General features: G+C 36.8%; 2 protein-coding genes and 4 non-coding genes across 6 annotated transcripts; all 6 read left to right on the top strand.

Moving 5' to 3' along the window:
- The first annotated feature begins 917 nt into the window (after positions 1-917).
- On the top strand, positions 918-5,638 carry rps7 (ribosomal protein S7). Its single transcript, XM_051138672.1, has 7 exons — positions 918-989; positions 1,866-1,949; positions 2,036-2,107; positions 2,512-2,655; positions 4,340-4,404; positions 4,849-4,999; positions 5,527-5,638. The coding sequence occupies exons 2-7, from the start codon at positions 1,875-1,877 to the stop codon at positions 5,602-5,604; spliced, it is 585 nt and encodes a 194-aa protein (XP_050994629.1). The 5' UTR covers positions 918-989; positions 1,866-1,874; the 3' UTR covers positions 5,605-5,638.
- LOC127151886 (small nucleolar RNA SNORA73 family) lies at positions 2,201-2,421 on the top strand. The gene has a single exon (XR_007824986.1). It is a non-coding gene; the product is annotated as a small nucleolar RNA SNORA73 family (small nucleolar RNA).
- LOC127151887 (small nucleolar RNA SNORA73 family) lies at positions 4,026-4,246 on the top strand. The gene has a single exon (XR_007824987.1). It is a non-coding gene; the product is annotated as a small nucleolar RNA SNORA73 family (small nucleolar RNA).
- LOC127151883 (small nucleolar RNA SNORA73 family) lies at positions 4,532-4,752 on the top strand. The gene has a single exon (XR_007824985.1). It is a non-coding gene; the product is annotated as a small nucleolar RNA SNORA73 family (small nucleolar RNA).
- Positions 5,040-5,260, top strand: LOC127151888 (small nucleolar RNA SNORA73 family). The gene has a single exon (XR_007824988.1). It is a non-coding gene; the product is annotated as a small nucleolar RNA SNORA73 family (small nucleolar RNA).
- Positions 5,639-7,449: 1,811 nt separating the features above from the next.
- Positions 7,450-12,627, top strand: allc (allantoicase). Its single transcript, XM_051138671.1, has 11 exons — positions 7,450-7,902; positions 8,255-8,305; positions 8,393-8,480; positions 8,822-8,941; positions 9,028-9,107; positions 9,199-9,331; positions 11,092-11,247; positions 11,572-11,645; positions 11,725-11,833; positions 11,956-12,083; positions 12,179-12,627. The coding sequence occupies exons 1-11, from the start codon at positions 7,813-7,815 to the stop codon at positions 12,347-12,349; spliced, it is 1,200 nt and encodes a 399-aa protein (XP_050994628.1). The 5' UTR covers positions 7,450-7,812; the 3' UTR covers positions 12,350-12,627.
- The last annotated feature ends 12,237 nt before the right edge of the window (positions 12,628-24,864 follow it).

Genomic DNA, 24,864 nt, shown 5'->3' with positions numbered 1-24,864 from the left:
ATTCTCCAAGTCTTTTTGGTCAAGAGTTACCATATTAATATCTTTTTGTTGTAACAAAATGTTAGAAATGACAGAACCTATAATTTTTTTGTCTGACTTTCAATCTAAAGACAGTAATCTTGTCCATACTGTTTTATTGCTTTATCTTCTGGGTAAATTTCACCTTCATAAAGCCAGAACTATTCATTGTAAACCTAACTTTAGATTGTTTTCATCTGATTTAAAGTCTTTTTTTGCCTCTTTTAACAATGTGTCCAAACCATTGAACTCAAAGGCTTCTAAAACGTTTAAAATCCTTGAGTCAGTTGTACAACATCTTTGAGTTTTTGATGTCCGTTTGCCCCGTGTTACATCTTCATTATTGTAATATTTGAATTTGCAAAAAAAAAAAAAAAAAAAAGAATGATTCGTATGAACCGGATCTTTTTAGTAAGTCAAAGAACAATGAATCTTTTGAACATCGGAAGTTTTTCAACGACTCTCAAAAATACTTCCGTGCCCTTTTTGGGAATGATAAATTGTTCTATCACACTACTATACAACACATAAGTAACAGCGGGCGAGGCCCAGAAACTTGTTGAAATAATAAGAAAACTTGATTTACATGAAGAGGGATGAAAAGACCCCGATTTACACTTATTATTATTATTATTATTATTATTATTATTATTATTTACTTATTTTTCCTTTTCCTTTCTTTTTGATCCTTTTCACAGAATATATGTAATTTTTACTGGTACTCTGTATCTGTTTTGTTAGATATGTGCCTTGCTAGGTATCTGTTTGCTTACATTTGTTAGTGCCACTGTATATGTATATTATATTCAGTATGTTCAATAAAAAAAAAAAATAAAAAAAAAGTAACAGCGGGCGCTGGGCGCCCTCTGCGTCCGGGATGGTAATTACATTTCCCATCATGCAACACACCAACGCGCTTTTACCGGCCTCTCGCGAGTATACGGCCTCTTCCCAGGCCGTCGTTGAAAGAGGTGAGACTACTGAATGTGCCCAGCTAAAGAGATATGAAGTTAAAATGTCTGATTTAAGTCATATTTGTGTCCATGCAAGAGCTTAATGTTATGTTTAGGCAGTGATGCGTTAGATACAAGTGCATTAGAGAATGGATGGCTATTTTAAAAGTAGAAATGTGTATATTTAAGATATGCTAGCAGACGTGTCTGTACTGTAGTACTACTGGGCCCCATGTGCTGCTCTAAGATAGTCTAAAATGCCTATATAGAGTACAATATAATATCTCGAAGGGCTATATATGCGGTAGAATTAAGTTTGTAATGTACATACAGTTATTCTGTACTAGCTAGTCAGTGCTAACGCTATGCTAAAGAACATGCTTAGAGTTAGCCGCAATAGTCTGCTTAACAGAAGCTGGTGAATTACAGAGAACAGCTTGAAGTTAGGATAATTAAGTTAGATATCGATATTTCTATCAAATTCTGAGGTATATAACTAAATATTTCTGAAACTGGTATTATAGGTTCTAGTGTTTAGTATGTCACCTTGCTCACCTTAGCAGACGAAGCAGGTTGTATGTCATTTGAAGCCTAGTTTACAATTCTATATTGTCATTTACTCTCCTTCATGTTGTTCTAAGCCTTAGTGAGTTGCTTCTGCGGACTACAAACAATGATGTTACGGGTTGACTCTTTCAGTCTACATTCACTTTCATTGCACTTACTTTTCTCCATAAACTGGAAGTTAATGGAGACTGAAGTTGGTTGTGTCTGAGGATGTACATTTAGGTTTGGAGCAACATGGGAGTTGGTAAACTGGACAGTTTTCACTTTTAAGTGAGCAGTTCCTACTGTGTGGTTTTTCATTCATATAAATCTGTTTGTGTGTTTCAGACACAGGCCATGTTCAGTACTAGCGCGAAAATAGTGAAGCCGAATGGCGAAAAGCCAGACGAGTTTGAGTCTGGCATTTCCCAGGTGTAGTATACCATCATCTCTTTTCGAATTGTGATCATGCATCTGTAGACTTTAATGATAAGCTGTCATTTTCTGTTTTAATGCAGGCTCTTCTTGAGCTGGAGATGAACTCTGATTTGAAGGCTCAGCTGAGGGAGCTGCACATCACTGCTGCTAAGGTAAAATCCTTGCTGGTTCATTCATTTTGGATTAGTGCAATGAATGAATATTGCAGCATCAGAATAAGTAGCTGTTTGTACTGATTGACATGACCAACGTGGACATCCTGTGAGATGGCTCTCATGTGGCTCTGTCCGTGTGGCGTAAGGGAGCGCAGCACTTCGGTGCCATAACGTACAGTCCCGTTCCACGACGTTGGATAGCAAGCTTGTCCCCGGCCCTCGGCTGGTGTGGACAGCGTCCTGTATATTCCTACATCTTCCCAGAGCCCTTTGGGCCGTTACTGGGGAGGTAAACCATGCAGTGCACATGCACTTAACTGTACTGGCCCTTGCTGAGTGCTAGGTTATTCATATATTTATGCGCTTGTAATTTCATGCTGTTGATTCTCTCTGTCTCTCAGGAAATCGAGGTTGGTGGTAGCAGGAAAGCCATCATCATCTTTGTGCCTGTGCCCCAGCTGAAGTCTTTCCAGAAGATCCAGGTGAGGCTCGTGCGTGAGCTGGAGAAGAAATTCAGCGGCAAGCATGTGGTGTTCATCGCACAGGTAAGTCTTGTCCTTTCTGAGCATCTGTGTTTTTAATATAGAATGGTTGGCTGTTGGTGTAATGTACACTACCAGTGAAAAGTTTTTGAACTTTATAAATTAAATTGTTCTTAAAGAAGTCTCTTCTGCTCACCAAGCCTGTATTTATTTGATTTAAAAAAAACAGCAAAAGCATTAATATTGTAAAATATTTCTACTATTTGAAATAACTGCTTTCTATTTGAATGTATTTTATAACTTATTCATGTGATCAAAGCTAAAGTCTTCAGTGTCAAATGATCCTTCAGAAATCAAATATGCTGATTTACTGTTAAAGAAACATTTTATCAATATTTAAACCAGTTGTTCAGTGTTCTTTTTTTGATTAGAAAGATCCAAAGATCAGCATTTGTCTGAAATAAAAAGTTTTTGTAACATTTATACACTTAGCCATTCAAAAGCTTGGAGTCAAATTTATTGAAACTTGTATTTAGCAAAGATGCTTTCAATTTATTGGAAGTGATTATAAAGATGTTTATAATGTCTACTCAAAGAAACCTAAGAAAAATTGTACTCTGCTGTTTTCAGCAACAATGAATGTGTTGTTGTTTTTTTTGTTTGTTTTTTGTTTTTTTTTTTTGGCACAGGAAATCAGAATATTACAATGAATTCTGAAGGATCATTTGACGAGTAATGATGCCAGAAATTCAGTTTTAAAATCACAGGAATAAATTACTTTTTAAAATACATTAAAATAGAGAAGTTATTGTAAGTAGTAAAAATTCAAAAGATCTGATGAAATCCTATTTAAAATGGACACTTAGTCCGTGTCTGTTAGGTTGGAGGCCATAGTTTATGCAAGCCATAATATTTCATTGGTTTGCACAGTTTAAGTTTAGAGAACATTCCATTGGACAAATGTTTGAAATGTGCACACCTGAGAAATTTGACTGGATAATATTAAATTTGTATATCTAGACTGCATCGAATTTGACAATTAAACTTCTGATTTGTGCGAACCTGCACAACGACACTGGATTATTTAAAATTTTCAGTTGTCCAATTACATTTTGCACATGCACAAATTTAAAATTTAGGTTTGTCCAATCAAATAGCTTTGATTTTAAAATGTCCCTCTTTATTTGCATCTTAAGTAGCACCCCCCCCAACCTGAAGGGGAAACACATATATATATATATATATATATATATATATATATATATATATATATATATATATATATATATAAAAAAAAAAATTATATATATATATCCAACTGAACATCCTTTTTAGGTTCTTGTTTGCACTGGGATGAAAAATGCACATTAAGTGATTTCCTAATGTCCTTTAAACATTGTAGCATGACTTTGTCTAAGAGTGATTTGATTTTCCCAACGTGGACATCCTGTGAGATGGCTCTCATGTGGCTCTGTCCGTGTGGCGTAAGGGAGCGCAGCACTTCGGTGCCATAACGTACAGTCCCGTTCCACGACGTTGGATAGCAAGCTTGTCCCCGGCCTCTGGCTGGTGTGGACAGCGTCCTGTATATTCCTACATCTTCCCAGAGCCCTTAGGGCCGTTACTGGGGAGGTAAACCATGCAGTGCACATGCTTTCTAGAGCAACAGCGGTGTTGTTTTTGCTGAAGAATTAGCATGTTGACCACCAAAGCAATGATTTTAACCTTTATTGGTCTTGTCTTTCAGAGAAGAATCCTGCCTAAACCCACAAGGAAAAGCCGCACAAAAAACAAGCAGAAGCGTCCCAGGAGGTAAATGTCGTCTTGTTGCATTTTGGAAGCTGTTTTTGCAGAGTCAGGGTTAGTAGCGCTTGCTTCCTCAGTGTGATTTTGCCTCCTGTATAAGTGTTGTGCTGATTAGCCTGTTAGCGTATAGCAACCAACGTGGACATCCTGTGAGATGGCTCTCATGTGGCTCTGTCCGTGTGGCGTAAGGGAGCGCAGCACTTCGGTGCCGTGACGTACAGTCCCATTCCACGACGTTGAATAGCAAGCTTGTCCCTGGCCTCTGGCTGGTGTGGACGGCGTCCTGTATATTCCTACATCTTCCCAGAGCCCTTTGGGCCGTTACTGGGGAGGTAAACCATGCAGTGCACAACCAAAACCGTTATATTTAAGATGCTTAGTTTTTGGGTTACATGAACTTCTGTTTAGTGGAGAAGTTTAGGGTTCATCAGTCTGTGTTTTGCCTTTCAGCCGAACTCTGACTAACGTGCATGACGCTATCCTTGAGGACCTGGTCTTCCCCAGCGAGATTGTTGGCAAAAGGATTCGCGTGAAACTGGACAGCAGCAGGCTCATCAAGGTCCACCTCGACAAGGCACAGCAAAACAATGTTGAACACAAAGTGAGTACTACTCTCTTTAAAATAAATAAAATTGAATTACCCAACGTGGACATCCTGTGAGATGGCTCTCATTTGGCTCTGTCCGTGTGGCGTAAGGGAGCGTAGCACTTCGGTGTCATGACGTACAGTCCCGTTCCATGACGTTGGATAGCAAGCTTGTCCCCGGCCTATGGCTGGTGTGGACGACGTCCTGTATATTCCTACATCTTCCCAGAGCCCTTTGGGCCGTTACTGGGGAGGTAAACCATGCAGTGCACACTATTAATGGTCAGAGTGGGAGTGCTATTTTTAGGATTTTTGCTTAATTGCCATTTAAGCATTCTCAGTTTTAATCCTTGTGACTAACTTTGAAAAGTTTTCCCTTTTGAAAATGTATAAATTAGTGTGCTCTATCTTTGTTTTAAGATGTTTAAATTGGATGTCAAATCAATTTAACTGGATTTTTTTTTTTTTTTTTTTTTTTTTTTTTTTTTTAACTGGATATTTGCATTTTATAAGTAACCAAGCTAATTTTGGTTTTGTTTCAGGTTGAGACCTTTTCTGGTGTCTACAAGAAGCTCACAGGCAAGGATGTGGTATTTGAGTTCCCAGAGTTCCAACTGTAAAGTGCAGATGACAAAATAAATTTGTTTACTGTCATGTTCTCTGTCTTTTTTTTTTTTTTTTTTTCTATTATTTTGTTAAGTCATTGAGTGATTTCTGACAGTATGTGGACCTGTCTTTTGCTAATACAATATACTCAGATACATGTTCTGCAAAGGAAGGAGGTCATAGCAATCACTTATTCTTGTTTGTGCATTATTGTGAAGTAGATTAAGTCTAACAAAACGCAAGGTAGAGAAGATCCATTGTGGATGGGGGCCCATGCTTTGACCCTGTTGTTATAAAGGCCTCAATGAAGTATCTTTTATAGTGCTCAAACTAGTCTCTGTCCTGATCATGACTCCCAGAAGATATGGTGATAAGAAGACATGATATAAACCAGGCCACCCAGCAGCCAAGATTGTGACTATATTAAGACCTTATTAATTGACAGAAATCATATGCAGATAGTATGTTGGTCAATGTCCTGTATTAGCTTTAGAATGGAAATTAATGTTATTTAGGTTAATCGAAAAAGGTCAATTTCCCCTCAAATTAATTGAGAATTGTATTTTTTTTTTTTTTTTTTTTTTTATATTATCTTACAAGTGCAATGGGTCAACGATACAAGCTTGTTTTGTAGAACTAATTCATTATGTACTCTGCCCTCCAAAAGTTAGGAAGTGCCTTAAAGTGGGGTTTTGGACAACATTGGCATGAATTCTTTTTAATTTGTGATAATTTTGCACTGATAAGGGACAACACAAACTACGAAAACATATTACTATTTATACATAGAAAAAAATGTGAATTTTCAATTCATCAAAATATCCTTTATTAGCAGCTATTACAGGTCTGCATAATCTGGGCCTAAATTCATTGTGTTGTAAACTTAACTAGCAATCAATTGTTGAAGCTATAAAGGCGTGCTGATCCAAAAATCTTTTAAAAACCTGGGCCAAGTTTAAACCAGTAACCAGGCATTACAGCTGACAAAGGGGCATGTTTGACTTCGATGTGTACATATTGCAATTATTATGTAATCAGAATGAAAATTATTGCTGGTCTTGATGAAAAATGATAAAGATTTATACTGATATCATGCAAAACCACACTTTGCGTGAGGTGTTTCCAAACTTTTGGAGGGCATTCTACATTTGCAAGCTTACTGAAAGACTAATTTTCTTGGGTTTTGTGCAACAGATTTTTAGAAGTAAACTAAATTCTGCAGAGTGTAGCTACAACCCTAATTAAACACATCTGAACCAGCTAACTGAGGTCTTACCGGGCATAAAAAAACTTAAAGCCAGGTGTATTGAGGCAAGTTAGAGCTAAACTCTCGAGGACACCTCAGATTGGAGACCTCAGGTCTAGCGGTGCCAGGTTTTTAACAACAAAAACTGCCCAATTGCGTTTCAGGGGTAAAATACACCTTTGCTGGTGGGGCTCCCCTTGTAAAATTCGAATTTCAGGAGCTAAACATCACGTTACTGGAGACGGTTCTTCAACCCGGGGGCGTAAAAAACGATCCGCGGGTAAAGTGTTAAAATAGCGGGGCTTGGCAACACAGACCTGTTCTAGTAGATAAATGCCCCTCCTTGTGGTCACTGTAGTCTTGATTTAGCAACTTGTGCGCCGCTTAAAATGTTTTACAATTTGCTCGATACAAAATGAATAATTATACCTCATAATCGAGCACTGTAAATTGTATCTGTTTTTCGTGTGATTGTAAAGAAACACCCCACCCAATCTATATTAAAATATATAAAATGTTGCATAAAAAAGAACCTTGTGTGTGTTAAATAACGGTGAATATTGTGCCAGGCCAGTAGTTGTTCAACAGAGGGCGCTGTTTTTCCAGACACTCACTAACGTGGTTGGGAAAATATAATAGTAATGTAGTATTAGGTTATTTTAGTAGAAATTTAAAATACAATTTAAAGGCTACTTTTCCATTAACTATGTTAGGCTACTATAAACGACCCACGAATATGTTTCGAGATTACACTGTGCTTTCATAATACTCAACGTGACAGTTGTTGATCAAGATAGTGGACTTTGCTCTGTTTGAAACTTTGTTTTGGAGAGGGTAACGTTTGTTCAATAGCATAGCTAGTCGACCTATTATATCGCGGAGAATTAGCGATTGTTTCTGCTTGGGTACTTGTAGTTAATATCGAACGAAAGCTCAAGTTCAAATTCAACATAACATTTAAAATCAAATCACAAACATGGCAAATCGACCAGTGCAGAAGGAGACCAGCAGCCAACCACACTTTCTACAGTTCAACAACCTCGCATGTGAAACAGCCGGAGGAAAGGTAAAAATGGGAACATTTGAAATAAATAATGTCTTATCCCTGGTGAAAAAACCAGCATATGCTGGTTAGGTAGGTTTTGATGCTGGTTTAAGCTGGTCCTTTGCTGGTTTTTGCTGGTCCTTTGCTGGTTCATGCTGGTCCTTGACCAGCAACATAACCAGCATAAACCAGCAAAGGACCATCTTAAACCAGCATCAAAACCTACCTAACCAGCATTCCAGCATCAAAACATACCTACCAGCATATGCTGTTTTTTTCACCAGGGATCACCTTATGTGTATTTTGATATTCATATTTAGTTTGCATTTGCTCAGCGAAATTGATTAACAAACTACTAACATTGTCATTAAAGGTGATTTTTGCTACAGATGAGTGGTTTGCCCCTGCTAGAAATCTTTTGAAGGTAAAATCCTCCTCTGGTGATATTCACGTGTTCAACATTTTCTAGTGTTATTTGGTATTACATAAAATGATATGAAATTATTTAAAGAGAGACCCTCCAGAATTCATACCCTCAGCGTTTACTGAGTACGGAAAATGGATGGATGGCTGGGAAACCAGGAGGAAAAGAATTCCAGGTATTAGTCCATTTGCACAAATCAAAGCGAGTTCACAGTAAAACTGTGAAATGGGGCTCTGTGTGTTCCTCATTTCTCTCTAATGAGCTCTAGTTCCATTGAGGCTGGATGAATTAGAGCAGAATAGCTGCAGGCTACATCCTTCTCTCATCCATCCAGTCTCTCTGAAGATCTGTAAAATGAACGCATGAGAGAAAGATGTACTGCAATACTGAGACGCTTCCTCATCTGATCAGGCTTTCAGGGCATGTTTTGTAATCTCAAAGAGTGCTCTGTCTATACTTACAACAGATTTCGGAGGTCTCATGAAAGATGCATGTGTCTCTCATCTTGTGTTAAAGGTCACGACTGGTGCATCATTCAGTTAGGAGTTCCAGGAATTATTCATGGCTTTGATGTGGACACATCCTTCTTCACGGGGAACTATGCACCATACGCCTCCATTCAAGCTGCGTGTCTTGGTGGGTATCTATGGCCGTGGCCTTTAAGAACCAGAAGTATAAGGTTACCTTCATTATATATCTAATGTATGTCACATTTAAATCAGATCAGATGCCATCATTCACTCTCGAAGGAGATCGTATAGGCATGGCAGCTTCCCCAAGCCAGTTTGAAGCTGTGGCACAGGTGTAAACCATCATTCAGTGCACTAGATTTTCATGCATATAATCTACAGTCTGTATTTCTGAGGGACTCGGTTTGAATTTATGTTGAACAGCTTAACTCTGAGAGCTGGAAAGAGCTTGTCCCGATGACAAAGCTGAAGCCGGGGTACTCTGAATCATGCCACAACTACCTGAACGTCACCTACCCGCACAGAGTTACCCATATCCGCCTTAACATGTATCCAGGTAATACAGCTTCCACAACATGAATCATTCAGTGCAATTTAAAAAAATAACAAAAAAGACAATGTGATCATTCATAATAAAAAAACGGCCTGGGGAGAGATGCTGCAGCAGAGCTGCGTCTTGGAGAGCCATTTGTTTTGTAAAATGAATACAAATGAAGGGTTGTAAAATGATAATAAAATATTAATGTTTTATTTATATACCACCTAAAAACTAGTACTATATGTATTTCACTTTTTTATGTGGTGTTTTATTTACTGGAGGTTGATTTCTTGCCTAAGGTGCTTGCATGACTCTTTCGGCAAATTGTTGAAACAGTGTATGATTTTTATGGCACTAGCCATCAAACCTTTCCTACCATTGATTGGTCATTTAGTCCTGGCCTAAGTTAACACAACAGAGCACAACAGTGCCTGCACACTTTTTTAATGGCCTTCGTTCTCGAAGAATTTTTCACAAAGGAATTAAAAAGAAAAGTCTTTGTTAAAGTGTTTTAAGCCATGAATCAAATTAGTAAGCTATGAGGTGAATAACAGTGTTACAAACTTTGATTTGAAGCTAAATAGTTTTTGAAAATCAGACAGAAAGAAAATAATGTACTAGACAGTGTACTTAATGGCTTTAGAACCTAATGAAGCATTGTGAATTTAACATAACTGAATAAAAAAAAAATCAACCTACTGTTGCCCATGTAAGCCCGTTTCCACCACTAAATAAAATTAAAAAGGTTATTGTGACTTTTTATCTCACAATTCTGACTTTTTTTCTCAGAATTGCAAGATATAAAGCTCACAATTTTCTTGCAACTCTGACTTTTTTTCAGACTTGTGAAAAATATACTCCCAATCTGAATTGTGGCTTTATATCACAATTCTGACTTAATAACTCCCAGTTATGTGTTATAAAGTCAGAATTGCAAGATATAAACTCACAATTGTGAGAAATTAAGTCACAAATGTGAAATAAAAACTCGCAATTTGGGAGAAAAAAAGACACATTCTCAGAATTGCAAGTTTATATCACAATTCTGACTTAATATCGCCCAATTGCATGTTAGAAAGTCAGAATTGCAAGATATAAACTCAAATTGTGAAAAATTAATTCATAAATGCGAGATAAAAACTCGCAATTCTGGCTTTTTTCTCACAATTCTAATGTTTTTCTAAATTGTAAAAGATAAACTCGCAATTTGAGGTGGGAAAAAAAGACACGTTATCAGAATTGCAAGTTTATATTTCACAATTCTGAGAAAATGTTATAAAGTCAGAATTGCAACATATAAACACAAAATTGTGATTTTATATTTTCTAATTCTGATTTCTAATTTATTTTTCAGAATTGCAAGTTAATGTCTCACAATTCTGACTTTATAACTTGCAATTGCAAGTTTATATCATGCAATTCTGACCTAATTTCTCAGAATTACAAGATTTACACAGGATTACGTTTAAATCTCAAAATTCTGACTTCATACCTCGCATTTGCGAGTTTGTATCTCACAATTCTGAGAAAAAATTCATAATTGTGAGTTTGTATCATGCAATTCTGAGAAAAAAAGTCTGAATTGCAATATGTAAACTCACAATTGTGAGATAAAAAGTCGCAATTACTATTATTATTAAACATGAAAACGGACGTACCTAGTTGCCTACATAGCTGTCTCAGGATATTCAAATATTTTAACCTAGAAACAATGGAAAAAAAGTGTTTTGACATAAAAAATTACATCTTAGCTTTAAATATTTTTTGATGTTTGGCAGATGGCGGCATTGCGAGGCTAAAAGTTTATGGCATTGGGAAGAAGGACTGGTCCACTGTGTCTAGTCAAGACCTAGTGGATCTTGTTGCCCTTGTCAATGGAGGCGTATGCGTAGGCTTCAGCGATGCCCACTACGGTCACCCACGCAATATGATTGGTGAGTGATCCTTTAAACTGACAAGTTGTAAAACATCTTAGAGAGGCATTATGGTTCTTTTTTGTTCAGTTGAGCCAAGAGAAGCATCTAAAATGCAGACCACTTTTACAGACTTTTTCAATCAGGCATATCATAAAAACTCTGTCTGGACTGTTTCCCAGACTTCATTTTTAATAACTTCCTAAGAGAGTATCACACATCACTTCTCAATAAATAAATAATGATCTATTTAATGACTGTTTAGAGAAGATTATGGAATAACATGAGAGATTTGGAGATCTAGATCAGTACTTTGTGATCGTCTGAATGTGTGCTTCTCTGTAGGTCTAGGGAGGGCTGACAACATGGGTGATGGATGGGAGACAGCCAGACGCCTGGATCGGCCCAAAGTTTTAAAGGTAAAAGCAGTCTTGTCATTTTAGAAAACATCACAGAGATCAGTCAAATCCGACACTGATCCCATATATTGGTTTTCAGGTGGATGAGAAAGGCATATTACAGGTGCCAGGCTTTGAGTGGGCTATTTTCAGACTGGGACATCCTGGCATCATAAGTAAAATTGAGGTAGACACCAACCACTTTAAAGGTACTGAAAGTACTTAATATATATTTCAATTTTTTTGGCTAAATATTTTCCATCTGAAACAGTGTTTGTATAGAAGCCTGGTTCAGCATGAGAGATTTTTTTTAATCAAACATTGTCCTTAGGAAATTTCCCAGACTCCTGCAAGATTGAGGGCTGCAGTTTGACCCCAGATGAGGAGAACATCCTAATTCGTAACCAGTGGCGCTCTGACAAAACCCCTAAGTGGAGAATTCTTTTTCCTCCTCAAAAAGTATGACTTAACCATCTGATAATTTCATTTGACTTCATCTTCAACTGTATGCCTTTTTGTTCTGTGTAAATGTGATCGCAATCTTCCTCATCTAGCTGAAGGCACACCACAGACATTTGTTTTCTGGGGACTCTGTGGTGCAGTGTGGGCCTGTGACTCATGTGCGTCTGGTCATAGCTCCCGACGGAGGAGTCAGCAGATTCAGAGTCTGGGGTCGAGCGGTGTCAAACAACATGACTCGTCTTCAGCAAATCTCCAAACTGTAATGCCATGAAGTATAGTATACAGTATACAATCCAATACTGTACGTTTATCTAATAGCCTTTGCAATGATACAATATACAATTGTAGACTATTGTTTCAGAATACCTTAATAAAATACTCTAATAATAACTAATAAAATGCGTTGTCACTTATATTGCCAAATCTGACATTTTAGATATAAAAAAGTTTTGAAAATGCATATTATATATGTAATACAGTTCTGCTTGCACACATCATGAAAACCTCTCTGAAATCAAAAATAAAAACTGTAAAAATATTATTATTATTATTCTGTTCATAGTTTTTATTCTTTATACACTACCAGTCAAAAGTTTTTGAACAGTAAGATTTTTAGTGTTTTTTTTTTTTTTTTTTTTTTTTTTCTTTATAAAGTCTCTTCTGGTCACCAAGCCTGCATTTATTTAATCGAAAAAACTAAAATTTTGAAATATTTTTACTATTTAAATATCTTTTAAAATGTAATTTATTCCTGTGATCAAAACTAAACTTTCAGCATCATTACTCCAGTCTTCAGTGTCACATGATCCTTCAGAAATCATTCTAATATGCTGATTTGCTATGTTTTTATTATTATTATTATTATTATTATTATTATTATCAATATTTAAAACAGCTGAGTAAAATTTTTTTCAGGATTCTTTGATGAATAGAAAGATCCAAAGATCAGCATTTATCTGAAATGGAAAGCTTTTGTAACATTATACACTATACCATTCAAAAGCTTGGAGTCAGTATAATTTTTGGGGGGCAAACAAATGATCAAAAATTGATCAGAAGTGATGATGATAAAGACTTTTATAAATGTTACAAAAAATATCTGTTTCAGATAAACGGTGTTCTTCTGAACTTTCTATTCATCAAAAAACCTGAAAAATTTCTACTCGGCTGTTTTCAACATAATAATAATAATCTGCATATCAGAACATCAAAATGATTTCTGAAGGATCATGTGACTACAGTAATGATGCTAAACATTCAGCTTTGAAAACAGTTATTTTAAAAATTTTAATTGTATTGTTTTTGCTGTACTTTGGATCAGATAATATAGGCTTGGTAAGCAGAAGTCACTTCTTTAAAATAACATTAAAAATCTAAAACTTTTGACTAGTAGTGTATATATTTTTGTATAAGCTTTGTTGCTTTATCCTCTTAACTAAAGTGTTATATTATAAAAGGAACATTGGTGTATAGTTAGATTAAAAATATCATGCCTGCTCTGTATCCCTCTTTAATGGCCAGCATTTTCTAAAATATTTGGTGACATTTTTCTGATACAGGAACATGCATCATCAGGTCTTTGATTTTAAAAAATACGTCTGAGTCGAGAAACGAATTGGAGCTTATCTCTATTTACATGAAAAGTTGCAGTTGACACATTCTTTTGACATTTCTTCCACTACGTGCTTATCCCTCGGAACAGTTGGTTAAAAAAGAAGGTGGGATTTTGACATTCAATGACATGTTTCAAACTTGCTGGCATTTACTCTGTGCAATTGCACAGATAGCTTCTGCAGATGCAGAGATTTTCCAGTGAGCTGTTTTTTTCCCCAATCATTTTGTCATGTTTCTCCACAGATTAAGGCAGTGGTCCATAGCACGACAAATTGTGTCGGCATGGTGGAGAAAGATTCGGCAGGAGTCGTGTGCTATCAGGTCAGGCCTTCTGTGCCGTTATGACACCCCAAACCTCATTCATGGAGAAGATATCTCAATGTAAATGGTTCATTAAACCATTCCAATGTAAACTGTTGCATTAAATTACCTTAAGAATGGGTTTATGCATTCTGTTTGTGCTTAGTGAATGAGCCACTTATTATATTTCAGCCTGAATCAGAGTGAGAAGAGTTGTTACTATTTTTACAAACAATAAAATAAAATCACATTAACCAAGGTTTCGGCATCGAATTACATGACCCAAACAAAATAAGCAACATTTAAACCCTAAATATGAATATGCATATTGAATTCTAGATGTCCTTGAACAGCATGACATGTGGAGATGCAAGACAGCACCAGACATCTCTCATTTCTCTGGAGTCAAACAGGCTGCATTGTGATTAATTACAGTATATTATGCTCACTCATGCAGACACATGAACACTCACTCACTCACACACACACACACACACACACTCAGGTCTCTTTGCTGTGGAGGAAGATAAGTGTTTGTTGGACTGAGCTTAAATGACAGAGGGGGGAGAAAAGCACACTCAGCATTTTGCTTGGAGAAAAGGTCAATGTGAAATATCTTATGTGTCTTTATTATCATGAAATATTACAGCTTGGTTTTCCAAGCCAACTGTTTTGTTGAAAAAAGGTTTGTTTGTGCTCATAAGTTGCCATCCAAATGAGTTCATCATGTTTTTGTCAATTCATTTAAAACGGGTTTCATACCAAATATGTTTAATTTAAAAGGACAGTTCACCCAAAAATGAAAATTCTGTCATAAGTTACTCACCCTCATGTTGTTCCAAACAGGTAAGATCTTCGTTCATCTTCGGAACACAAACTAAGATAAAAAAAGAGACTCCAATGAGACACTTGTTGTCAGTTCAGGGCTAATTTGGAGATCATATCGGTAACACTTTACAAGAAGTGTTAGCTACATTAGTTAACATGAACTAAAAATGAACAGTACTTCTACAGTTAATTTCCTAATGCATTATTAAAAGCAAGTTGTGTTTGTTAACATTATTTATAAACTACTAAAAATGAATAAAACACACAACAAAAAGACTAAAACTTTAAAATTAAAACAGAAATTAGAACTCTGCCTGAACTCTGTTTTTTTTCCGGTTCATGACAGTTAGGGTATGTTGAAAAACTCCCATCTCATGTTCTCCCTTAACTTCAAAATCGTCCTAAATTGCTGATTTACCTTTTTTGTTAAGGGTGTTTTGATCTTCTTTGCATGTTCACTTTGCAAAGATTGGGTTGGTACTTTTGCAACAAAGTTTTTGAATTTTGATTTTAAAATTATTTTTAAAGTTGAGGGAGAAAATACGATTGGAGTTTTTCCGACATACCCTAACTGTTTTGAACCACAATACACAGAGTTCAGGCAGAGCGAGACAAGACGAGCATTTGAGTTTAAAAAGTATTTAAATTGTATTTTTTTTTTTTTTTAAATGAATATAGCCAATATAGCCGTTTCGCTAGATAAGACCCTTCTTTCTCAGCTGGGATTGTTTACAACTGCATTTGGGATCGTTTGAAGCCACATTTAAACTGCATTTTGGAAGTTCAAACTCTGGGCACCATAGCACTTAATTTGTGTTTTTTCATATTGGTTGGAATCTTTATGATAAAAAAAATTGAACATTTTATAATGTGTGTATGAATATATTTTTATGTTCAAAAGTCCTGTTTTTATGGCTTACATGTAAGCTGGAAATGAATTTTAAGACTAAATAAATCACATGGTGTGCTATACATAATATTATTATATGTGACCCTGGACCACAAAACCAGTCATGAGGGTCAATTTTTCGAAATCGAGATTTATACATCATCTGAAAGCTGAATAAATAATCTTTCCATTGATGTATGGTTTTTAGAATAGGACAATATTTGGCCAAGACACAACTATTTGAAAATCTGGAATCTGAAGGTGCAAAAAAATCAAAATATTGAGAAAATCGCCTTTAAAGTTGTCCAAATGAAGTTCTTAGCAATGCATATTACTAATCAAAAATTACGTTTTTATATATTTACAGTAGGAAATTTACAAAATATCTTCACGGAACATGATCTTTACTTAATATCCTAATGATTTTTGCCATAAAAGAAAAATCTGTCATTTTGAGCCATTCAGTGTATTTTTGGCTATTGCTACTTAAGACTGGTTTTGTGGTCCAGGGTCACATATCACTCTTCAGCAGAGCTGCTGGACTCCAATATCACCACATACTGTAAACAGATGGTCTGTTCATCCAGTGCTCACCAGCAGGGGGCGACAGATGCCCAACAAACCTCTTCTGACCCCAGGTAATGTGAGACTTGTGTGCATCTGCTGTCTTAGCATGACCTCTCTTCTGTCTGTCACTGTCTGTGTCTCTCTCTGGCATGGTGTGTAATCCAGTGGCCCTAACAGGCTGTAAATGTAGGACATTCTGAATCAAGCAGTCTTTCAATCACACTTATGGTGAGGTGAACTATTAACTGTCATTGTATGGACAAGAACTGCATTGAAAATGACATTGTCTTCCACAGAACAAAGCATATGGATCTGGAATAATGACAGGTGTGCAAATAATGACAATTTTTGTTCTGTGTGAATTGTTTCTTTAACAAACACTGATGTGTTCAGTGCGCTTTGCTCTCATGCAGCGATGAGATTGTTTTACCCCAAACCCTGAAGCTGAAAAAGTCAGTGCACATTGATGAAGTGGTAAAAAAGAAAAGTAAATCTATAAATCTACTTCTCATCACCCCGAAGGAGCGAAACATTTCACCTAGATGCCCTGATCTGATATGAAACGCTCCATGAAATTCAGATTTGTAATACGCGCACCAGCTCCCTAATACATACACAGAAACACACACACGTACACAAACTCCCTTTCTACCTCCACCTTGCCCTCCTCTTTTATTCGGCAGCCCTATCCATCAATATCTGTCGGTTGGCTGCCAAAAAGAAGGATATGCTCAGGAATTAACTCTTTTTTTTCTAACCCTTCCCTTCCAGCATGTTTGGATTTTCTCTGTTTGATCTGGACTGTTAAATAAGACGAATGCTATTAGAAATTCATGGCTGTGCCGTGCCATCAATAAATGATTAGTTTGCAGTGCTTGCTAGTGATTGATTGGCTGGGCAGGGGATGTATTGGAACCAGACTCATTCAATGCCACGGCGAGTCACTGGGGAACGGCTTAGCTTATCAGTGCCTGAACAACTTAAAGTGGTGTTTGTTAAGAAAGATAGAAAAACAGAAGATGTAGAGAGAGAGAGAGAGCTTGGAATTTAAGACTGCTTGTAGTTTATTGCATTTATTTAATCGGATCCGATAGATCTGCTTCTAAATGCATCTTGGAAAGTTACATTTTAAAACAGTAAATCTGATCAGTGTTAAGGTATATTAATGACTGTAGGTTATGCTATATTATTAAATATGTGTATATTTTAATGTTTCTTGGACAAATAGAAAATTCAAAAGGACAGAATGTGAATTTGAATTTTCTATAACAATGAAAAGTCTTCAATGTGACTTTTGATCAATTTTATGCATTCTTTGTGATTTCTTCCAATAAATTAAAAAAAAAAATAAAATAAAAAAATAAATACAAAAATAAAAAACCTTCTGACCTAAAACCTAAATTCTGAATGGTATAGGGACCATTCTACAGAATTAGTGCAAACAAAAAAAAAAGTATTTAAATCTTAGATGTTGTATAAGGTCATTTTATTATCTACTGAAACCCACAATAATATTTAAAATATCAGTAAGCTTAATATATATAAAATCATCATTTAGTGGGTAATTGCAATTGGGAAGTGGCTGTCCCAAACCCTAACCCCTAAATTTCAACCTCTGAAAATGGTATTGAAATAATTTTTAATTTTATTCCATTGTTGTGTTTTTTTTTTTTTTTTTTTATACAACAAATATCATAAATCACACTTGAAATATTGATAAAATTGTAATTGCTATTGATTTACCTCTGAAAACCTTTTAATAAAATAGAAAAATATATATATTTCCAAGGAAGATGTAAGCAAAATCTCAATAGGTCAGTATAACCCTTCTTATTAAATCATATTACTGTGTTTCTGTACAAATTTCAATACGTTCTGAAAATACAATGAGTATTAACTGCACAATTACAAGAATTGTGTACCTTCGATAATATACAATTTGTATACATACAAAATTTGTGGAAAAGACACGTTTCCAACTATGACTTTGAACATCTTTCTGGAATACTTCATTCTGATTCTATATTTCACCACTGGTCAAAGCAAAATATTATTTACATCCACAGCTATTGTATAATTCCACAGTCTCTTTCATGTCAACACAAATTCGAATTAGCGCCATCTTGCAGCTCAAAGCGGTTATTACAACTATCAACTGTATTAAAATTAGCAGTGAGGACTAAAATATTGTAATATATACAACTAATGCCATAAAATATGACCGAAAGTTCGGGAGTCCTCAAATAAAACAGTTAAAACTTTCTCTTGGAAGAACAAAAAGCTGATAAGAGAACTTGTAGCTAAATATGTTTTGATGGATTGCAGATTAATAATATATACCGTAAATTAATATTGTTTCATGGTTTTGTTGTTACTTGTTTTCTATGTTTGTCTTAGTGGTAGCTTAAGATAACATATTTAGAAGTCAAATCAATATTTCATATGATTTTTGTAAATTTATGTGGGAAGTAGCTGTATAATTCAAGGGCTAATTTACATTCAACTGATCACTTACACAAATTAAACCCCTTTAAGGCTTCATTTTGTGATCACTTCCAACCAACTGTACGTTGTCTCCTACATATTGTCTACATAAACTGCAGTTTCACTTGTCTGCGAACATGCAGAGTCTTTAAATCCTAAATTCTTTTCGCCCAGCCTCCACAGACTCCAAGTTCATTGCCAAGCCTGAGACGAGAGCAGCCAAGCAGCAGAAACAAGTTTCCAAAACTCCCTGTCTCCACTCGTCGGGGGGGTAGATACCTGCTAACGGGCCGAGTATGTGTGTGTGAACACCTTTAAGCGCCGATGCTAATTCACAGGCTCGTAGACGCCGCCTCAGACAGAAGGCAAGAAAATCAGTGCTGCGAAGCGAATATTTTAGCTCTGCTCAAGCTCAGATAGAGTCATAAATTAATTCAGCACTTACAGGGAGTCCTCTCAACCTTGCCAGAGTCTTTCTCGGTCTCGCTTTTAGTATTTCTCGCACTCTTTTATTTTATGTGGGGTGTGGAGACCACCATAAATCATTCATCTCATCATAACCAGATCAGACAGACCATTGTTTGGGTCATACAGTGAATCTTCTTTTCTTTTTTTTCTTTTTAAAACCTCCACTCAGACTCCGCTGTTTCCAAAGGCAATGCAAATCAGTGCTTTTTCTGATGGATGTTTGGACATTTACATTTTTTGGTATAGCGAAAAGACAGTTTGTAAGATGGATCCGTTGAGGGACGCCATAAAGTCGTGGTTGTGCATATTGTGGCTGTCCGGACTCCAATCTGTGTATTAAATGGTGACCTTTGATGATGGATGCTGTTAATGTAACCTTGGGGAAGTGGATTTGACTCCCTTACACATGTCATCCTGTGTCAGAGCTCCAAATGCACCTCATACCGGCTCGTGATTGACACGGTGTGTTGCCGGTCTTGAGATTCCTATTAAACTCACTCACATATTCAGCCACCCGTCAGCATCAGTGTCAGTGCCACTTTACTGGGACCGCAGCCAGAGTCAGTGTGGCAGCAGAGGTCAAACATCTCTCCCTCCTGCTTGGGCCAAATCGCATTTCAAACCCCCGCTGTTGAGGAAATTAGGCCTCTTTTTCAAAGTTTATCCTCAAGTACAATTTAGATGCTGGAAATTAAAGCCGTTTTTGAGCTGAAAGGCTTAAAGAAGTCAATTTCGGTGATTGTGGAAACCTTTCCAGGTGACACTCAAGGAGGGGGCTGGGCTTTAACGGTGATTGACAGGCTCATTGAGTCCGTTCATTGTTGAAGAAAGGCAGAAGAGGGCACGGAGAGGGCTGTACGAGACTGAATGAGTGAGCGAGAGTGTCAGCGGGCTGAAGTAACACTGATTAATGGCCTTTCTTCAGAGGGCAGCGCGTCCACCGCCAGAGATCGCCGGATAAGACCGCAGAGGTACCCGAAGAGGACCGCTTGAGGTGGATCTGCTTGTTGATTAGGTGCCTCTCTGAGCTCTTCAGTGCAAAGAAAATAACACGGTATCTAACTGATATTATTAGAAAGCACAGAGATAAAGATGTTTTCCAAGTTCTGAGTGCTTGCTTGTGGTTATTAAGGGCTGTGTAAGATGATTTTATCTTTTAACAGCCAGAGTCTGAAGTACCGATAGGAGCAGCGTGACAGAAAATACCATGACAGAAAATGAGAGGAACTCTTTTTCCTTATAGCAACCTCAAAGTTGCAGCGTGACCAGTGCTACTCAACATTCAGAAACTATAGTATTCTGACTCAAATTCATCTGCTGCTTTGCAGAAGTTTGCCAAGTTAGACAGGTAAAATAAAAAAAAGAAGACAAAATATCTGAGAACCAATTAGATGCACACTACTTTACACTAAGTTTGTGGTCAGTTAAGTTATTTCTTTGTTTTTTAAAGAAATTCTTTTTATTCAGCAAGGGCGCACTGAACTGACCAAATGTGACACTTAAAAGAATGGTTTATTTAAAAAGGAAAATTCTGTCATTAGTTACTCACCCCCATGTCGTTCCAAACCTGTAAGACAGGGGTGCTCAACACTGGTCCTGGAGATCGACTTTCCTGCAGAGTTCAGTGCCAACCCTGACCAAACACACCTGAACTAGCTAATTAGGATCTCAAGGAGCGCTTGATAATTACAGACAGGTGGGTTTGATTAGGGTCGGAACTAAACTCTGCAGGAAAGTCGATCTCCAGGAACAGGGTTGGGCACCCCTGCTGTAAGACCTCTTGTGAACATGCGTCGGAAGAGAAGAAATTGTTTAATAAAGTTTTGCTTTCTTTGCACTCAAAAATCATACTTGTTATTTCATAAAATTAAGGTTGAACCATTGATGTCACATGAACTATTTTAATGATGTCCTTACTACCTTTCTGGGCCTTGAATGTAAAAACGTTAAAATATCTTAATTTGTGTTTTGAAGATAAACAAAGGTCGGTAACACTTTATTTTAAAGTGTCCATAATACAGAGTAATTACCTAATTAAGTACTTAGTAGTAGCCGTTGCACTTACATGAAACAAAATGTACTTACCATGTTACTAAGTTATGGAACAGCCTGTAATTACAGTATAATTATGTGGATGTAATAGGCAGCTACTGTTACACAAATACTTGTACATTTAAAAACAATCTTGATAGACTTTATTTTAAGAAGCTTATGCCTAATATTCTGTAATTTAATGTAATTAGAAAGGTATTACATGTATTTAAGCTGTGTACTGGTGGGTTAAATCAAACTAAGGTGCAGCTAGAAAAGGTGTCTGTGACATTTGTGTAACAGTAGCTGCCTATTACATCTACATAATTACAAACTGTAACTACAGGCTGTTCCATAACTTAGTTACATGGTAAGTACATTTTGTTTCATGTAAGTACAACGGCTACTACTAAGTACTTAATTAGGTAATTACTCTGTATTATGATACATTAAAATAAAGTGTTACCCGAAGGTCTTATGGGTTTGGAACGACGTGACGTATAGAATTTTCATTTTTGGGTGAACTATCTCTTTTAGACATTTAGAATGTTACAAAAGATTTGTATTTCAAATAAATTATGCTCCTTTGAACTTTCTATTCATCAAAGAATCCTGAAAAATGTGCCACTTTTTTCACAAAAATATTAAGCAGCACAACTATTTCCAACATTGATAATGATAAGAAATGTTTTTAGGTGTTAAATCGGCCTATTAGAATGATTTCTGAAGTGTTGAGTGAGAGCTTCGAAGGGTTGAAGGTTGTAGGGGACCAAACAACTGTTTCTTGAAGTGCCCTTCTGAATCATCATCCCGTGACAACACAGAGGCGGCGCCATCATGGAAAGAATCAGCGCAAAGGATCATGGGGGCTCAAAGTGTCCATCACGTACCTTTCAAAATTCTTCATTCCGAAGGGCCCTTTGAAATGGCCAGTTTTGAGCATATATTAAATTATGGGATCTCCTTGAATGCTTTTAGAATGCTTATATTTTAAAATGATTTTGTTTCTGTACCTTAAAATATATGTTTTATATTAACATATTTTAATGATAGTATATTTATTAAACAAAAAAATATATAAAAAAGAAAAAAATATTACAAACTTTGCTTCAGTGATTGTTTTGAACAAGTATTAACTTAGAGATTATTTAAAAAAACAACAAACAAACAAACATTATTTTAGCTAAAGTATTTGTATCAGTACTGTGTGCCTTTTACCGCTTGTTACCCCCATGTGTGGGGTAAAATGCCCCCCTTGCCACCTCATACATTTACAAGATTTTTAAACCAAATAAATTACTTGTATGATTTATTTTCACACAAAATCTGTTGCTCCAGAAATGTTCAATACAAACGTATGTATTTATTTATTTATTTATTTTTTTTGCAATTATACACTTTGGGCACAGTGAAAAGTGCATTTTTAGGGGGTGCCTTTAGCCCCGTTGTAATAACGCATTTAGGGATTTTAGACTTGGTCGATGACTCTTGGCCTTCAAAAGTGCTTTATTTTTCCTCACAGGATGCAGTAGTGCTTATTTCCCCAACTTTGTGTGTTTACATGTAAGAAATCCACATCAAGGTTAACCGTCAAGCTCATTTTGTGTTCATCACAGGCATTTATTCACACTTAATGATCTCAGCCAATTCATCAGTCAGTCAGCTGGGCATTTCTCCTCAATGAATAACAAAGTCTGCCGATACAGTACGGATGCACTTGATCAATCTCGCACCCCCTCCTTCGTCAAAAGAAATTAGCAATAAAAAAAATCAAATTGCTATCGATTGGTCTTCATTGATTTCCTTTAGTCTTTTCCACTGCAATTACTCCTCGCGCAACAGCCGCTGTTTTCTGGTGATTGCCGGACGGCCAGCTGGGGTTACAGCCACACGCGGTGCTTCTCTCTCTTTCTTTCTCTCTCCCTCTTCCTCACTTCACGATCAAGGTCAACTTTAATCAACCTCAGGGCCTGTCAGCGGCTGCCGACAGCCTCAGCTGCGCCCTGCTCTCAATTCCTCTGGGCCTCGACGCGGCGGCTTACAGAATTACCCTGCTGTTCATCAAACACCCAGTTGCTCATTACTCACCGCACTCCTCCTGGAGTCATTAAGAGCCTGGGATACAAAGGACTTATAGCAGCCAGACGAATGCGCTTCGATACACTGTTGGGCTCCCGTGTACCACAGGAGGAGAACGTGTACTCATGAGCGACGCTGCTGTCGTTTGTTTAGAGCGCGATGTTGATGGCGACAGCACTAGTTAATTGCTGACGTTTTGCATTATGCAAGGTGCTTGTTTAGGCCAGACCACATTATTTACAAATAGAGCCATACCATAAAAACTGACTCTTGGACTGGTGGTTTTAAAGTACAGATATTTGTTTATTGGATTATTCTTTTGAGTCATTGATGTTTGAATACGTGGAGGCCTCCTTCTTGCATCCTTGGGCATTTAAAGCGATATTTCCAGTTTGGAACAATTTAAGCTTCCTTAACAGCATTTTATAAAAGCATTTACATTCATTCTTCGTTTAAAACGTATTAATTATTTGAGCTGTAAAGTTGTTTAAATTAATTAAAGCACTCAAAAATGCTTTTTCCCCACACTAAAATCATGTTAACATGCAGTGTATTTATGTCTGGTGGCTGAACAATTGAAACAGTCCTATTTTAATGTCTATGGACTGACTCTATTCACTTCTAATGTAAGTATCTGGTTTGTTTTGCCTTTTTTGAAGAAAATTTTGAAATTAATTTTTGTGGTATAATAATTTTTATTACACAGATACTGTCGGTTGACCTTAACTGAACCCAGCATATTCCTATAACTTTGTTTCATTGTTTCAAACAGACTTTGTGCTTTTTTTGTATCGGTATACTGTCCATGGCATCACATATGTTCACACTGTCAGTTTTTGGGATTGACAACCGGATTTACTTACAGGTGTGAGTCTTGAAATGTCCCGTTCACACAGCAGTTTACAGTCGCTTTTCAAATAAAATAGGGACTTTAAGCAACAGTTTCCAACGGAACGGCTACGATGAATGGAAGTAAGCTGTTACACCGCTGTATTCCTAACGGGTAACCATAGCAACAGAGACCAAAGCAATATCAAAGATGGCGACGTCAGTAAAACTGAAAGTATTACCGGTTTCTGACACGACATAAATCCAATCTAGCCGCGGGTTCATCCATCAACTCATCATTAACCGACAGCAGCTTTTAAATTTGAGTGGAGAGCGAAGCATTTGAGCCGCGCGATGAACGCCAAACTGACGTGAGGGAGCGGCTCCGGTGGTGACTGGATATAAAACTTTAAGATGACACACAGCTCATTTCTCCGTCACTGTAAGTTACCGAAACCACACATTAAAGCACGCAGCACACGTAGACGCGCGTTTGTGCGGCAGAGTGGCTCTTTCGCACTGAATGACGTGACAACTAGTCCAGTCCTGTTCCGTTCACACAGCGCGTGTGTTTCAAGAATGCGGTTGTGAGTCCTGAAAATTTATTCATTTATTCATTTTGAACGAATCTTTAATGTGACTCGGGACGAACGAGTCGTTTCGGGGAGTGATTCGCTCAGTCGCGCATGC

This window comes from Labeo rohita, chromosome 20 (assembly GCF_022985175.1).
Source record: "Labeo rohita strain BAU-BD-2019 chromosome 20, IGBB_LRoh.1.0, whole genome shotgun sequence".
NCBI classification, from domain to species: domain Eukaryota; kingdom Metazoa; phylum Chordata; class Actinopteri; order Cypriniformes; family Cyprinidae; genus Labeo; species Labeo rohita.
The sequence above is the reverse complement of the archived record's forward strand: the minus strand, read 5'-3'. Positions and strand labels throughout refer to the sequence as shown.

Bases quoted from the DNA above. Each gene is read 5' to 3' on its own strand.
- rps7 (XM_051138672.1), top strand. From the start codon at position 1,875: ATGTTCAGTACTAGCGCGAAAATAGTGAAGCCGAATGGCGAAAAGCCA. The intron at 2,108-2,511 runs GTAAAATCCTTG...TCTGTCTCTCAG, and splicing joins TGCACATCACTGCTGCTAAG to GAAATCGAGGTTGGTGGTAG. The intron at 4,405-4,848 runs GTAAATGTCGTC...TTTGCCTTTCAG, and splicing joins AAGCAGAAGCGTCCCAGGAG to CCGAACTCTGACTAACGTGC.
- allc (XM_051138671.1), top strand. From the start codon at position 7,813: ATGGCAAATCGACCAGTGCAGAAGGAGACCAGCAGCCAACCACACTTT. The intron at 8,481-8,821 runs GTATTAGTCCAT...CTTGTGTTAAAG, and splicing joins CAGGAGGAAAAGAATTCCAG to GTCACGACTGGTGCATCATT. The intron at 11,646-11,724 runs GTAAAAGCAGTC...ATTGGTTTTCAG, and splicing joins ATCGGCCCAAAGTTTTAAAG to GTGGATGAGAAAGGCATATT.